The sequence below is a fragment of the Strix uralensis genome, chromosome 4 (genome assembly GCF_047716275.1).
Source record: "Strix uralensis isolate ZFMK-TIS-50842 chromosome 4, bStrUra1, whole genome shotgun sequence".
Taxonomy (NCBI): Eukaryota; Metazoa; Chordata; class Aves; order Strigiformes; family Strigidae; genus Strix; species Strix uralensis.
Window position 1 is genome coordinate 71291474 of NC_133975.1, and position 16559 is coordinate 71308032.

The 16559-nt window shown below is 36.8% G+C and overlaps 1 protein-coding gene across 11 annotated transcripts in view; it reads left to right on the forward strand.

The window, feature by feature from the left end:
- The window catches only part of BLTP1 (bridge-like lipid transfer protein family member 1), a 124104-nt gene that overhangs the window by 67668 nt on the left and 39877 nt on the right, over positions 1–16559 (forward strand). For 9 of the 11 annotated variants that reach the window (XM_074867245.1, XM_074867247.1, XM_074867254.1 and 6 more), the window contains exons 42-53: positions 1527–1746; positions 2650–2808; positions 3464–3639; positions 4137–4312; positions 4945–5651; positions 6981–7220; positions 7615–7708; positions 9191–9241; positions 12765–12971; positions 13124–13362; positions 13966–14210; positions 15616–15721. In XM_074867245.1, the coding sequence (XP_074723346.1) occupies positions 1527–1746; positions 2650–2808; positions 3464–3639; positions 4137–4312; positions 4945–5651; positions 6981–7220; positions 7615–7708; positions 9191–9241; positions 12765–12971; positions 13124–13362; positions 13966–14210; positions 15616–15721 (2620 nt within the window). The remainder of the gene's footprint in view (positions 1–1526; positions 1747–2649; positions 2809–3463; positions 3640–4136; positions 4313–4944; positions 5652–6980; positions 7221–7614; positions 7709–9190; positions 9242–12764; positions 12972–13123; positions 13363–13965; positions 14211–15615; positions 15722–16559) is intronic. The other 2 variants (XM_074867249.1, XM_074867251.1) reach the window with 2 other exon arrangements.

Here is a 16559-nt window from a genome sequence, read left to right on the forward strand (position 1 = left end):
AGGATTTAACTATCATTATACAAAATCTAAGATTGATAAAGCTCTCAAGTAACTTGTAGTAAAATTAGTGTGGTTTTTTTATTCCACAAGCTGTTCAAAAAATGGCAAGATTTTATTTTTATCTCTAGTTTCTGAAAGAGTCTGTGTGGATTTGGGGGGTTGTTTTTTGTTTTGTTTTTTTAAGTAATTCATTGTCTTCTGTATGTATGTTAGGCAGCTTGGTGGCTTGTACCAATTCCTTTTCAGTTGTGGTTTTTCATAGAATGATTGAGATTGGAAGGGACCTGTGTAGGTCATCTTGCCCAAGGCCCTGCTCAAGCAGGGCCACCTAGAGCCAGTTGCCCAGGGTTATGTCCAGATGGCTTTTGAATATCTCCAAGGATGGAGACTCCATAGCCCGTGACAGTGCTGAGTTACCCTCACAATAAAAAAGTGTTTCCAAATGTTCAGGAGGAAACTCCTGTGTTTCAGTTTGTGCCCGTTGTCTCTTGTCCTGTCGCTGGGCACCACTGAGAAGGGCCTGGCTTCACTGTCTCTGCATCCTGCCTTCAGGTATTTACATAGATTAATAAGATCCCCCCTGAGCTTTCTCTTCCCTAGGCTGAACAGTCCCAGCTCTCTCAACCTTTCCTCATATGAGAGATATGAGAGAGGTCTTAATCATCTTAGTGGCCCTTCATTGGACTCTCTCCAGTATTTGTCTTGTACTGGGGAGCCCATAACTGGACACAGTACTCCAGGTGTGGCCTCCCCAGTGCTGAGCTGGAGGGTAGGATCACTTCCCACCACTTGCTGGTGACTTACTGCCCAACGCAGCCCAGCTGGACAAGGGCACATTGCTCCCTCATATTCAGCTTGGTGTCCACCCCAGAAGCCCCAGCTCCTTTTCTGCAAAGCTGCTTTTCAGCTGGTCAGACCCCAGCATGTGCTGGCGCATTTGTCCCCTCTAGCAGATGGTCGCCCACTACTATCACTTACTGCTCCCTCCTGATGGTCTTGCATGGTTTAGGGTTAAGTGGCCCAGATTGCTTTGCTTGAAAGCACATCTGGCTCTTCTTTGATTTGGAGGGCAGAGAACCTGTTTCATAGTTTTAAGCCTTTAGGTGGACCAGGAGCCTTCCTCTTGGTGCCAGAAGTCGCCAGCTTCTGTTCTTCACCTTCTCCTTATACTAGGGATGGAAGAGTTTTATACGAATGAGGCTTATATTCAGTGGTATGCACTGTTCCTTCTGCAAACTTGCTTTAGGTGAATTCTACACATCTGCAGTTTCATTTGTTAACTTGTTTGGCTTTTTAAACTGTTTTTACACATAAAAATACTTTAATACTTGAGAATTCATTAACACCTTTATGCACAACACCTGTATGATGTATAACCTGCCCCAATTGAAGTGCTACTTGTCCAAAAGTTTGCAGGATTGAGAATTTTGTACTTATTGTGTTCTGATCTCATATTCAGACCAAATGTCACTTCCTTTTTTGCAGTTTACGCAGTAATTCATTAGTTTCTTTCTTTTCTCCACAAGGGTATACATCCATATCATTCCTTAAGTTATACTAGTGGAGATACAGCTACAGATTCACCAGTGCATGTTGGCCGTTCTGGAACGGCAGTCAAAGAAAGTCCAAGAAAAGAGAGTCTGCTCAGCTATCTTACTGGGAGTTTTCCTAGCCTGCATAATCTTTTGGAAGGGACTCCTCAAAGAAGTACAACTGCAGTTAAAAGTAGTTCTTTAACAAGAACAGGTATGATGTAGCGTAAGTAAGCTAAAGGGAGGGGAAGGGAGGATTGATTTTATATTAATGATTTAGAAAAGGTACTGTATTTTCTCTACAAGTTATCATTTCTGTTTAAAATCCCACCTCCCCCCTTCCCCCAAATAAGAATCACAGTTTTTAATAGCAGTTCCTAGACATTGCTGCACCGTGCCGTTTCCTAGAAGCAAACAGCAAGTACATCAGGTTGGGAAAAGAAATTACAACTATCAAACTAAATAAAATATTCTCCTTTTGCTTAGCCTTACTACTTTTTGAGTATAATACATAATAATTTAAGTGAGTCTTTTTGAATGAATAAGGAAATTAAGTGATCATTCTGTATTTGTCATTTTTTCCTGACCTTGTAAGTAGCTCAAAAAGTGGACTAAAACTAATGTTGCAGTAATTTATTTTGTATGTAATAATTTTCAGATTTTTAGTAATGGTCTTTTGAACAAATTTGTAGAAGTTTGAAATATGTACATTGAATTTTTTTTGTTCTATATTATTGTTCACAGTGCATTGTCATAATTTATATAAAGAAAAACAGATAAGTTTGATACTGCATTTTCTCTAAAACCTCTCTCCTTTGCTGTCAGGGAATGAAATATTATTCAGAAGAAAAGGTATTTTGGTTTATGACTTCTTTCCTTTAATTAATGGTAGAGATGAACAAATGCAAAGACACTTAGTGCAACATCCATTAGTGTCATAGTATAACTTCAGTGGTAGCACCTGCAGTGCTGCTTGACACATACTTTACTGGAAAAAAACTTGAGGATTAGGTTTGCTTTTATAGTAAATACATATTGTCAGTAAAATTATGCTGCGTTCCTGGTTTTTGCTGACTTTGATACAACAAATGCTAAACCTTCTGATTTATCTGTATAGGAAATACTGTGGCCACAGACATGTTATCTGAACATCCTCTGCTGTCTGAACCATCTTCTGTGAGTTTCTATAACTGGATGTCAAATGCTGTGGGCAACAGAGGAAGTGTAGTACAAGAAAGTCCGGCCACCAAATCTGGACACAATAGTCTTCCAACAGGTATTGCTAAATACAGCTGAATTTAAGAGATGGTTCTGGGTTGGTTGTTCCTGTGTTTACCACATTGTTTCTGAAAGTAATTGAGCAAGTGACTTAAGTTCAACAGACATAAATACTACTTGTTGGACTTCTCAGCAAACCAGAAGATGAACAAATGTGATTTAAGCAAAAACTGTTGTTTTCATTTCCCTCACCCTACCTCTAAAAATCTAGCTTTTTCTTAGATTTGGAACTGTAAAAGTAGCTTCCAAAACCATGTGTAGCTGCCAAAAACTCAGACATAAAATCATCTTCAGGTTCAGAGTTCCTTGGATTTTGTTAGTTATTTTTAATCTATTTTGCATATGCTGTTTTTGTAATAAAGATTTTGAATATTGGAATCCTTGCTCTTTCTCAGTTCAGTTTTGAGACTGAACATAAACATGTTTTTGTGCTTTCCAGATATGAGCTGGACTATCTCTATTACCTGTTTCAGCAATATCAGACTGTTTCTTTATCCTGAATGTCACTTCTGTGAGGTTATAGACCTGAGTAGGGTTCTGACTTTCTTTGTGTATGGCATGTGTTTCTGTATAATTAATCTTGTTGAATTAATAGAGTTGGTGGTGTTAAAATTTGCTGTGGTGTTAGTGTTCCATGAGTATTTATTTTTTAGGTGTGGCACCCAATCTTCCTACTATACCCTCTGCTTCAGACTTCAACACAGTTTTGTCTAGTGACCAGAACACCCTGGATGGCACACACTCACAGCACAGCACCAGTCAGGATGACATTGCAGGTGTGGAAGAGGGTAACCAGGGATTTCCTGCTGTCCAGCTAGCAGATGCACAGGTAAGTGTGGTTTGCTGATGTATTTTGGAGTTCTGTAGGGTTAAACTAGTTATTACTTTAAAAAAACAAATCTTAGAGCAATGAACGTGTTACCCTGTTTTTGAAAGGGTCAAGAAACCTCTGAGGTGTCCCATAACAATCTTTATGAATGGTGATTAATAGAGCATTGTTTTACAATTTCAAAAAACATATTTGGAGCATTTATGAGATTAACCTACTTCTCCAGAGTACTTTTTACTGAGGGGAACATGTGGAAACCTTGCTCCCATAGCTAAGCATTCAATGCTAGCTTGCTGTAGTCAATCTTTTTACTCAGAAAGTCCATAAAGCTTCTCCTCTTTATCCCCTTTCTTTCTATTTTACAGCACTGTCAATAAAACTTAATGTTCTCTACTATGTAGCTGACACTGTAAATATTGTAGATAAACAAATGATGGAGCAAGAATATAGGAATAATCTGGACAGTAAGTACTAAATCAGTGGGTTTTGTTTTGTAGGTTGTTTTCAAACCTCTTCTAAGTTACACGGGAATTCAGTCTCAGGATGCAATGCCACTCTGCTACAGAATGTACTTCGGAGAGTACCTTTCCTTCTCAGGAACTTTGGACTGCCTAAGAGCAGATATTGTTGATTCAGATACAGCAAAGGAAAGAAAAAGCAAGCGAGCTCGAAGGTATGTTGTGAGAGATTTGAAACTATGTATATTGGTTAAAGAACAGAAATCAGGTTTTTCATCTGAAGACATAAAATTCCAAAGCACATCCATAGAATAAGGAGCAGTCCTTTATTCTTTTAATCTTAACTGTTTTGTCTTCCTGTTAGAATTTTTTTTTTTTTTTTAAATATTCCTCTGGAATGGTTTGGAAATTTTAAGTATTTGAATCTCAGCTACTTTTGAAAATTGGAGACTGTGGAGGGTAGAGCTGGTCAGAATAATAGTGGGGAAATTTGGGAGGCTCTTAAATGCTGTTTTGTAATTAATCTTGTAAATGAGGTTGTTAGTTCTGGTGTAAATGCTGAATCTTTCCCCTGCCCCCCCCACTGATTTTGGGCAAAGCTTTAGGTTATGACGGAAAGATTGCATGCCAAACTGAGTTTACGTAGTCCTGAATCATTACTATCTTCATAGCATGCAGTATGAAAGTATCAAAGTTAATTTTTTATGTTTAGAACTATGGTAAGAAGGTGGCATCCTAAGGGAATTAAAAGGTTGGATTCAGTAAATTAGACATACCACTGTGTAAAAAAGTATTTGACTCCCATAAAAAGAAACCAAGTAGTAACTTGTACCTTTTCTTTCCTTAGGCAAGGAGCTGTCAATCTTCCTCCTCTTGAATTCAAACCAGCTTTGATGTTAGAAACTTTCAGTATTAGTGCTGTTGTAATGGAGAAATCCATGTGCACACCTCATAACTCCACCAATGCCCTTTCTTTTCATGACTTGAATAAACGCTATTATAATACTTTTCACTGTAATTTTACAATTTCTTGCCAGTCCATAAGCCAACATGTAGATATGGCTCTGGTTCGTCTCATTCATCAGTTCAGTACAATGATTGATGACATCAAAGCCACACAGACGGACATCAAACTTAGCAGATACACAGCTGGATCAGCCTCTCCGACCCCTACTTTTAAAACCCGCAAACACAGAGACTTCCGCTCTTCTGATTTCAGCCGAAGCTCTCGAGGAAGTCTTAATGGAGGTAACAGAGTGAACAACACCAAGAACAAACGAACAAACAATGAGAACAATAAAAAAGAGTCTCGAAACAAGAATTCCTTGGGGAGGTCAGAAAGAAGAACTTCTAAAGTGTCCAGGAAAGGTTCAAAAGATGTAGTTGACCACATGACTATTCATATGGATGACTCTGACTCTATTACTGTGTCGGAACAGAGCGAACCTTCTGCTGAGTGCTGGCAAAATATGTATAAACTATTGAACTTCTACTCACTCATTTCTGATCCAACTGGGATTTTAGAAAAGTCTTCTGAAACTTTTGGGCCAACAGGTAAACTAGTTCATGAGTTCAAATAATGGAGAGTGCGTGCTTTTGCTCAAGTGTATTCTTCTAAAGCTTGATCATAAGGCAGTTTTTGAAAGTTGCCCACCCCATCTGACTTGGATCAGAGTGGGGCAAGTGGTGAGGATGTAGGGGGAGCTTGTAATTAGTTCACCGAGATGGTGTACAAAAGAAAAAAATAACGTTCCTGGCTTTATAGTATGCTTTAATTCTTTCAATCCTAGACTTAGTCAAATACGTGTTAATTGGTTGGTTTCAAATTGAGTCCCTTGATATTCTCATGCAGCTCCGTTAATCTAGATTTGCATTGGGTGTGGGGCTGTGTTAAAACATTAACTTTTCTGGTTTATTGTGCACAGAGTGGATTGAGTTTGTTCCTTCCTAGGTGCTATTTTGTTTTCAAGTGGCTGCTGGAAATGCTGTATATTATCATTTTGTGAAAATATGTAAGCGCATATGTAAGAAATCCTGAGGGAGATAATTTCTGCCTTGAGAATGACAGAGTGAAAAAGTAATCTGTGAACCTAGTTTTGAGAGAAGGAGAGGTGAAGTACTGGTTTTGGTAAAGTCCAGCAAAGATTACAGGTGTTTGGGCCATAATTTCACCCAGACTTTTGAGATCTGGGGTAATCATTGCTCTCTTATTTCCAATGTATTTTAGCACAGCAGAGTAAATTTGAGACTTTTCATCAACAAAAAGAATGATGCTCTTATGTTGCTGTAGATATACAGGGGATGGTATAGTTACTAGTTAGGCATCTTTTCTTTGGAGTTCTTTTAATTAAAGAATGAAAAACTGAGAAAGTCTCAAATGAGAGCTTCTGTTAAACAGAGGGTGGTATCTTTCATGCACAGAGTATCATATCCGCAGCTATGTTATCTGCAGAAAATGTAAATTTTCTTACATTGTTTTTATGCTCTGAGTGTTGAAAAGAAACATCCAAAACTGAATTATAAGAACCTTTGGCTGTGAAATGATCAAAAAAAAAAAAACAAACCAGGACAATTGGAAACTGTCAGAGCATTTTTATTGTATAACAGTAAAATCCTGTAAATATGAATATTTATATAATGTACATAAGAATATATCTGTGAATAATAATGAAATCTCATCACTCATTATTGTCCCTATTGTGTCTTGGATTTGGTTCAGTTGCAACGTTATTAGAGTGGAATAAATGAGGCACAGATAATTTGCTTGAAGAGTTTGCTTGATGTACAAGATACATGATCCTTGGTTTCAAATACAAATATAAATCAGATATGCCAAGGATTTCTTGTAAAGTATCCTTAAGTAACTCCTTTGACTTTGTGTAGGTGTTCGAAGCCCAACGGAACCTGCTTGTAGAGTGGTGTTTGAGAATGAACAGGATAATGGCAGAGACACGCAGAGGAAGCGCAGCCTGGTGACTTCGGAGCCACAGCATGTGACTCTCATAGTCTTTGGAATAGGCATGGTGAACCGAACCCACCTGGAGGCAGACATTGGCGGTCTAACGATGGAATCTGAACTGAAGAGAATCCATGGCAGCTTCACCCTGAAAGAAAAAATGAAAGGTAGGATAAGCTGAAATGTACTCTGTAACATAATTCAGCGTCAGCTTTACATATTTATGTGTGTGCATACCTATACCAATGCATATGCATGTATGTGTAATATGTTTTGTTGGTAAATAGATGTACATTATATCTGTGTGTGAATAGTATAATAACATTCAACAAGTTGTTTTAAAAACTGCTACTAGGGTGCTGAAGGATTTTAAAAGGATGGAAGTTTTTCAGAAAATGTCATGGAAGGCAATTCTTTTAGAAGATAGCCACTCCTTTCATTTTCAAAAGCTTTCTTGTCACAATTTAAATTTAATATTACTTAATGTAGCTACTAAAAGAGTAGGCATACCTGGAAGTATTTTACTGAATGAAGTGCTGTTAAGTATCTTTTTTCTTAAAGATGTACTACATCAAAAGATGACTGAGACATGTGCCACTGCTCACATAGGAGGTGTCAATATCGTCCTGCTGGAGGGAATTACCCCAAATATCCAGTAAGTATGAAGCCTGACAGTTTTAAATTGTTCAAGTGCATAGAAGTGATATCAGTTGTGTGACAGTAAAGGTATGTAGCTTAATATGGAGAAAGCATTGATGATTTGTCTTTAGGTAGAATCTGTGAAGTCACAGAGTTTGGTGGCAACCATGCCACTGTTGCAGAACTGGGCTTGAGTTCGACTTGTAAAGCTAATTGCATGTGCCTGTTGACAGGAGGCTTTTCCAGGAAAGGCTTACCTGAGTAAGCTGAGAAGGAATATGGTGAAAGTATTAATAGGTTTCAGTCTAGGGCACCCAGTTGCACAAGTCTTGGACATAATTCCATGATTATGAATACTCTTGTTCCTTTGTATTTCTAGTAAAAGATATTAGTAAGTTCAGAACTGACTGTAGGATCACAGTATAAATGGGTAAGTGACCTGACTGAAAAGTCATAGGTGAGAGGTCCTCTTGTAATAAGAAAGAAATGAAATTTTATGTAAGCAGAGCTTTCTGCACTAATTTTATTCCATGTGGTGTACACCTAGAAACTCTTATCACATCACGGTATTGTTTCTCTTATGCTTCTAATTGCTTTTTGAAGCTTATAGGTTCCACTAAACCATACAAGATTTTTAGGAGGTATTTAATCTACTGATGCTGATTATTCCCACTTAAGATCTGTGTTGTTTCTTGCATAGATATCTTTTTGAACTCCCATGATGCATGGTTCTTTGTGTTATTTTTACAGTTCTAATATCCATTCTCCATCCTTTATATAATTGATACAACTTGGCAGGGGTGGGGCAGAGAATCACTTTTTGTACATGAACATCTTGAATGACTTGCTCAGCATCCACATTGTTGCTTTTTTTTTTGCCAGGTTCACAGACTGAAAAAGGGCATGCATTATTTTTCTTTGTTTCTAGCTGAACTTCTTTCTGCTATAGTTGCAAAACAGCAGTTGGACTACAACTCTTCAATGTAGATCACCCTCACGCAGTCTGAGTGTTAGCTGGGTAACCCTCAGTATGTGATCTGGTTTTAGAATGTTAATGTTGTAGAAAAGGAGCTAATTAATGTGATGAGTCTCTCCTTTTAATTCCTGTTCAGTTTGGAAGATGCTATATAGAACTTAAAACATATAGAATTTTAATAATGTCCCCAACTAAATTGCTTACAATAAGCATGTTTCTAATCTGACAGCCATGTAGCGTTTCTGAAGGCGACTGAGGTTATTCATGTCTGTTTTACATCATGTTACTGAGCTTCCATATAGGGAGGGTATAAAAGGAAAGAGGGGAAAATAATGATAAATCTTTAACAACAGCAGCAAACAACAATCCCTAACAAAACCAAAACCTTCAACTTGGTAAGCTTGAAAGTAAGTGTCATATTGTGGGTTACGAGTAATTAACTTGACTAATTTTGCATGAATGTTTATTCTTTATTTGCTTTGTTTTTGTTTTTCTTGCTTTCTCTTCAATCTTCATCTGTAGACTGGAGGATTTTCCTACATCTCCTACAAGCACAGCCAAACAAGAGTTTCTGTATGTCATATTATTATGTTTAATAGTCTTGCAATTAACTCTGTGTTGTGTAGCTAATGGCTGCATTCCTACTGTGTGTGGTTGTGTAGGCAGATGTTGCTTGAATATATTTTAGTTTAACATCTAATATTACCTAGATAAGCTTTTAATGTAGCCTGCTAAATATCTGTCAAAAAAAGCCTTTGTAAATGTTTAAAAATGTAGCTTTAGGGGCAGATACTACACTATATGGTCACTACTGTAATGCTAGAATGGTTTCACTGGCTCTGAAGTTCTTTAGATCTGCTTCTATGCTTTTTTTAATGAGGTAAAATAATGCTGTTAAATGTAAAGGAGCAAACAAGTTAGATTTGCTTTGAACTTCGTAAGGTACTGCTGTTCTTTAGAGTGGAGTACCTGTTGTGATTTCAGCATGAATAGGACCATTCGTTTTGCCTTTATTTACCTCTGTGCAGGGTTTAATTACTAGGCATGCTGACCAGGTTAAGCTAACACAAAATGTGTTCCTTAAAACCGAGTCTACGCATCTACTGCTAATGAAGGTGACCCTCTTCACGTCCCCCAGATCCCTATGATGTAGGTTTTTTCTCTCGCAAAAGAGGCAATGTTTTCTTTCTACCAGAGGGTCTCACTGGAGTTGTGGTCAGGGTGCGAAATGGTACGCTGGCAACCTAGAAGCCCTGTTACACAATGACCCTGCAGTACTCTGAGAAGAAAAGTTATGTAGCCAGAAACTGTGAGGCTCTTATTTTCTTCTTTTTCACTTTTCATTATTCTTCCCAAAGCAGTTTTCTGAGCATGGGTTTCTTTTGCTGCTTTAGACCACTAGTGCTTATCTTTTAGTAGTACTTAGTACAACTGCTGTTTGTTACAGCATTTGTGCATATTCAGTGTTGTGATAATACAGGATTAACTTCAAAATGTCCCTACAGATGGTAGCGCTGGAAGGAGAGGTGATGGACTGTAAAACTGCAAGTGATGTAAAGAAAATATTGAGGGTTTTTTTCCTTTTTGTCTGATAGCAACATTGAACCAGCAAAAGAAAGTACTTTTTTGCATAGTGCATCACTGAACAGATGATGTGGTCAACAAAAGTATAAATGATTAAAAGGATTGGACAAATCCATGTAGGGTAGGTCTGGTGGTGAGTCATGAACACAATACAGCCTTTGGCTCAAAAAGTGAACCCTTGATAGCTGGAATTAAGGGAAGGATCACTTTATGCCCCAAGTATCTGCTACTGCCCAAATTTTCATCTGACTCAGTGTGATAGTTCCTTGTGTGTTACGGGCCTCCTGCTGACATTCCCCCTCCCCCCCAGTTTTTCTAACATTCACAAAAATCTGTTAGATTGAGTAGTGGCCTTGTAGCCAGTTCTGTAGTGGGGCAAAGACTTTTTCCACAAGTTTACCTGGAGAGTCCATCATTGGACTTGATTGGAATTGATGTAAGAACATAGAATTACTTCTGCATGAATACTGTTATATAACTCTAAATATCAGTTAATTACTTCAGTAATATTCAACCAGATCTGTTATAGGTCTATCACCATAGGTAAGCAAACTGCAGACATATAACGTGCAGTGTTCATTCCAAATAAACGTATAGCCACACAGTTGTTCTGCATTTCATTGTCATCCAAGTAGGCTTTTTGTAGAACAGACGAGTGACAGTGAAATTCATTCATTGCATGAAATATGGAGGTACCTTAGCAGAGAAGCACAGTTAATCTTGCTTAAATCTGATTTTCCTGCGACAACTATATTGGTGTAATTTTTTTTAATTAGGAAAGTGTTTAAAATTGGATGAATTCCCATGTTCGGAATCGATTGTAAATTCAGTACAGACTTTTAACTCCAACTACATTTACTTTTAACTTCTACACAAAGATAGCTTAAGACTAGAATGTCTGGTAGAGGTCAGGAAGAGATCTTGCAACTTTCCTTAAGTCGAAATTTGTTCTTGTGATATTTGAATAGCTAATGGAGTAGTATTTTGTTTTATAGATAGGGGAAAGAATGTATTCTTGATTGGCTTCACGACAGTTCGGTCAGAATGGTAGCAGGAAGAGAGTAGGAAATAAGCAAACAACAGAGAAATAATCATGTTTTAATCCATCTCTTTAAAAGACAAGTCTATCCTTTTCTTAAGTAATGTTTATTTGTATAATGTTCCTCTGAAAATACTTGTGAAATAAGGTTTGTTTCCTTCTTCATATTTGTGTAAATTCTTCAAATATTTTGAAATAGTTTCTGCTTGACAGTCTACCCTAAAAATGAATCCATAACTGCTTTAGGTCGCTTGTAGTTCTTGCATAGCTAGAATCTGAAAATGTTTCTAGAGTTTCAGTAAATTTAATCTGCTGTTGATAGGCCTGTGGTTGCATTACAGTGGTGTCTATTTCTTCATTATAAGCAGAAAGATGATTTCTTTTTTTTTTTTTTTTTTTTTTTTTTTTGGTATTTCCACACCTGGGATGCTTTGGGCTAGCTGATATTTTAACATCACAATAAGGAGCCCTGTGTTAGGGCTTCAAAAAGAAACATTACTTAGGGAGTAGAATTCATAGAATATTGTAGCTTTCACCATGCAACCAGACTGTCTACAGAACAATTTAAATCATGATACAAGAAGTATTTATTTATGCCTCGTAAAATTGAGTCTTTGAGAAACTTTCACTGAATGTTGGAATTTTATAGTCTATTTTTCAGACATATTAACTCTTGTACTGCATCTTCCCAATTATGTGTCTTTCTGTTTGAGGCTGTAATATTCTGTGCTGGCTACATAATATACTTCCATTGGGTAACCCTCCAGTAATTGACCTTAGATGAGAAACATTAATGTGTTACCCCATGTATCTTTTTTAATAGGAGCTTAGTGAATTCTGATATGCCAAAATATCATTTTGAGATCAAAAACTGTCAGCTTTGTGCAGTTGTATTTTTATCTTGGGTAACCATTGTGAACCATATCCTCCTTAACATTAAAATAAAGTTTAGACTTCATATTTTGGAATAGTATGTGCCAATTAAACGTCAGTATTAATTCACAAACCCATTTATCACTTGGTCTCTATTTATTGCTAAGGGAGTATTTCCTCCATTGACCTTTTCGGATGCTAAAATCAGATTTTACTAAGTCATTTTATGAAAAGGATGATTCAAGATTATTCCTGTAAAGGAATTGAAGTGGAAGGCTCCTGTTTCGGTGTGTGAAAATTTGTTTGTGTATGTGCAGCCTAGTGTCTGTAAATGCAAATGATCTTACATTATGCAGGAATAACAGTTTAACAGGTATTTTTGCAACGCATGACTTGTAGTTCTCTTAAATGTAGTTGTTTGTGGCATGTAGTGCATCTGTGTGTGTAAAGTGAAAGAAAAAGGAATGTGTATGTAGCTTAGAAACAAAATCACTTATATGAATACTTTAAAATTCAGCTAACGCTTAAAAAAAACATTTTAACATAAAACTGCAACTGTTTGAAAAACATGCAAATAAATCCAATTTCCTTTTCTGTTAGAACTGTCGTGAAATGCAGTATTGCCAAATCCCAGGCCCTGTATAGTGCCCAGAGAGGGTTGAAGACAAACAACGCTGCTGTGGTCAAAGTTGGAGCCATCAGCATCAACATTCCTCAGCATCCTGCCACGCTGCACAGCATGATGGTGCGCAGTTCTCACCAGCTCTCCAAGCAGATTTCGGATCTCATCAGGCAACCATCAACTGCGTAAGTGCTGCTTGCTTGGCAATTCCAAATGCTGCTGGTTGCCATCCAATTATGGGCTTGTGCTACTTTGAACATATGTGGGAGAGTCAAGCTAGTCATATATCGTGTTAGAATAATAAAAAATATTTTCTGATCTTTGTCTTGGTAAATAGGCCCCAGCCTACCAAAGAAGATGTTGCGACTCCCTTGCCCTCTGAAAAGACTCCAACAAGTATTAATCAAACACCTGTTGAAACAAATGAATTTCCACAGCTACCAGAAGGATTAGAAAAGAAGCCTATAGTTCTTAAATTCAGTGCCATGATAGATGGTATAGCTATTGGAGCAGCACTCTTGCCCTCTCTAAAGGCAGAATATAAGATGGGAAGAATGAGGAGTCATGGAATGACAGGTAACAGTTTTCTGAAACTTTAAAAACATTATGGCTTTTAGTTTGGCCTTGCTAGAAGGATCCACAAGGACTCAATATTTCTGTTGAATTATAGCTAGAGCTTTGAATCTGTTGCTATCAGCTTGGTTTTTTTTTGAATATGGACTTCAATCAGATGGTGCCATGTAGGGAGTTTACACTGTTGTTTACACAATTGCCAGAGGCAGAATACAAGAGCAGATGAAGACGTGTATACATTCATATGTAGTTTCCTTCCTCGAAGGTTCCCTCTGACTGCTAAAATCAGTTTATGATCCTTGATTAATTAAATTCTGATTTGTAAGGCTACTTGAAAATACTTTTATTAGGGCCTCAGGACAGATGAGGTGGTTTGTATGACTCTCTTCTCTATCTAATTACAGTGAAGTCTTCATTTTCTTTAAAAATTAAGAAAGCCCATAATCATGTGGGTGAATATTTATAGCTCTACAGGCCTGTGCACTTCAGTAACATTTTAAAGATTTTTCTTTTTTTTTAAATTCCAAAAATGTCCTTATATTTAAGGATAAATAAAAGATTCTTTTGCCAGTTCATAGCTTTTCTTTCCCCATCTTCCTTTTACAGGTGCCCAAACTAGATTTAATTTTGAGCTTCCAAGTCACAGATTGCGCTTCACTTCAAAAGTCTCTGCCACTGATATGTCAACCATTCCTCCTTCAGCAAGTCTCAACCTTCCTCCTGTCACTATGTCAGGCAAATATATCATGGAAGAACATGATACTTACTCAGACCAAATTTGGAGCATAGATGAACTACCTGCAAAGCAAGGCTATTATCTACAGGGGAACTACTTGCGTTGTGTGGCTGAAGTAGGTGTTGAAGACGGTAGTCGTCTTTGATAACTTGTTGAATTATTTCCATTCTGTTATATTTCTGTATGTACATCTACATATTATTTTAATAATCTGTCTACTCCAGAACTCTCAGGTTTACAGGTTGATCCAAATACAGTGTTTTTAATTGCATGGCACTGAAATAGATCTTTGTCAATCCTTAGTTTGAGCAGCCAGCATATTAAGCAATCAAGACCACTATATCAGAGGATTTTGAATATGTGGTTTTGTGCAAATAAATACAGAAGATATGTTTAGAAACTTTTTTTGAACAACAGTGTTTCTTATCAATAAAGCAGACAAAAGTATATTACGCTGATGATTCAAATAAAGTGTGATTTTTAAACTGAAAGCTTATGCCAGCACATCAGATAATGTAATATATTTTCCAAAGAAATACTGAAAAATTTAAAAACAACTTTATTGTTTCATAACTGTATTATTTTTCCATAGATAGGAGAAGCTATATATAACTTTAGTAAATGATATAAAATTTTCTGTTTGATACAGAGTGTTCTACTCACAAGTTCTATTTGTGTACCAGTTTCCACAGTTACTTTTCACAGAGAGAAAAGTGTTGCTGCTTAAAAGAAACCTATCTGGTGGGGAAAAGCGGGGCTTTTCTACTAACTGTATTTTTTTAGTCAGAAAAATAGTCTAGCATGTTTGTAATTGAGACTTCTGATGTTTGCATCTTTATGGGAGAAATTTAATTAGGTGCTGCTCTTTGTTCAACCCGTTTCAGTTATTTCCTGGATGAAGAAAGACCTTAGGGTGTTTGAATTTCTTCAGCATGTAAAACAAAAGGGAGGGGCTGCTTAGCAAAGGCAAAAGCCAAGTCCAAGTAGTTTTAGAAAATAGCTGTATTTTAATTTTATTTTAAAAAATCTTAATGGCAAATTTGAACAATCTTAGGAAGACTCCAGTTCTTTAGGAATATTCTTTAAGATTAGATTGGACACATAATAAATTTACCATTGAAGATATCAGTAAATTTGTTCATCTACAGTAACTAGCATAATGCACTGTTAGAGGTTGACAGCTTATTTCTGTTTTGTCCTGATAATGATTTAGTATCTGGAATTAAGTAGCATTTTGCATACTTCTATGAACCCTAATCAAGTCCTGTATTTTATTGTCTAAGCTAGACTTAAGCAGGAGAATAAACTTTTTCATATAGCAGTGTGTGTCCTTCAGTTTTCTGATAGGCATTCAGAGCAGAAAAACTGCAAGACAAAACTATTTAATGTTCTTTTTTTGTGCCAATAACAGTATAATTGAACTTGAAAAGATACACCTGAAAACTGAAAATGCATTGTTTTGAAAACATAGGTATGGTAACTGTTTTAAAGTTTTGTTCTAAAATTTTATATTTCTGCAGGTTGGTTCCTTTGAACATAATCTCACAACTGATCTTTTAAATCATTTAGTATTTGTGCAAAAAGTGTTCATGAAGGAAGTAAATGAAGTCATACAGAAGGTTTCAGGTAAGCAGAACGCTTAAAACCAACTTTAAGTAAGATCCTTAAACCTTGTTTGATGGCAGCTTTATATAGTTCTTGGGATCGACTATTTATTTCACAGACACTGTCATTTCACATCTGGCACTCCAGCAGCAGCAAGAAGCAAGCGGCAGAGCTGGAGTTTGAAGTAATAACAGAGACTCTGGAAATTTTTATAGCTCTGTCAGAAACAAGACATCTTACTGGGAAGCAGGATAGTTTGTCATTCTGAACACTAGCCTCTGTGTCTGTCTATGACACGACCTTGGCTGGGTTATTTTCCATATTCACTTTGTTCACCTGTAAAATGCAGATCGTGATACTGCATTTTGTCAAATAACGTCAGCATATTCTTTTAAAGGAAAATAGCTGTGTCTGGAGAAAATAGTGTCAATACTGGTATTATTTAGTGTCTCCTGATTCCTAGCTCTTCAATTCTTTGCAGATAACATGTTTCAGATCTGTATGAAAAAGGCATTTTGCTATTCATTAGATTGTTTTGTGTATCATGCTGTATACTGCAGGAACAACAGTTTTGTTTCTGTCATTTAGGCTGGCTTCTGTTCTCAGAAAATTTTCTGAGGAAAAATAGTGTTTTCATTAAAACTCAATTAGAGGACAGTTGAAAGATCACTCAGTGCTGTCTCTTTTGCAATACACAATGGCAGTTGCATACTGAATTGTGTGTTCATCTGTTTGAGTAGACAAAGTTACAAAACATTTTCTTTTTCTTACATTAAAAACTCTACCTGACTGAATCACATTTTGCGCAGCATGTAAGAATACATCCACTAACTTTCTAGTTCTTACTGATAGAGACTTG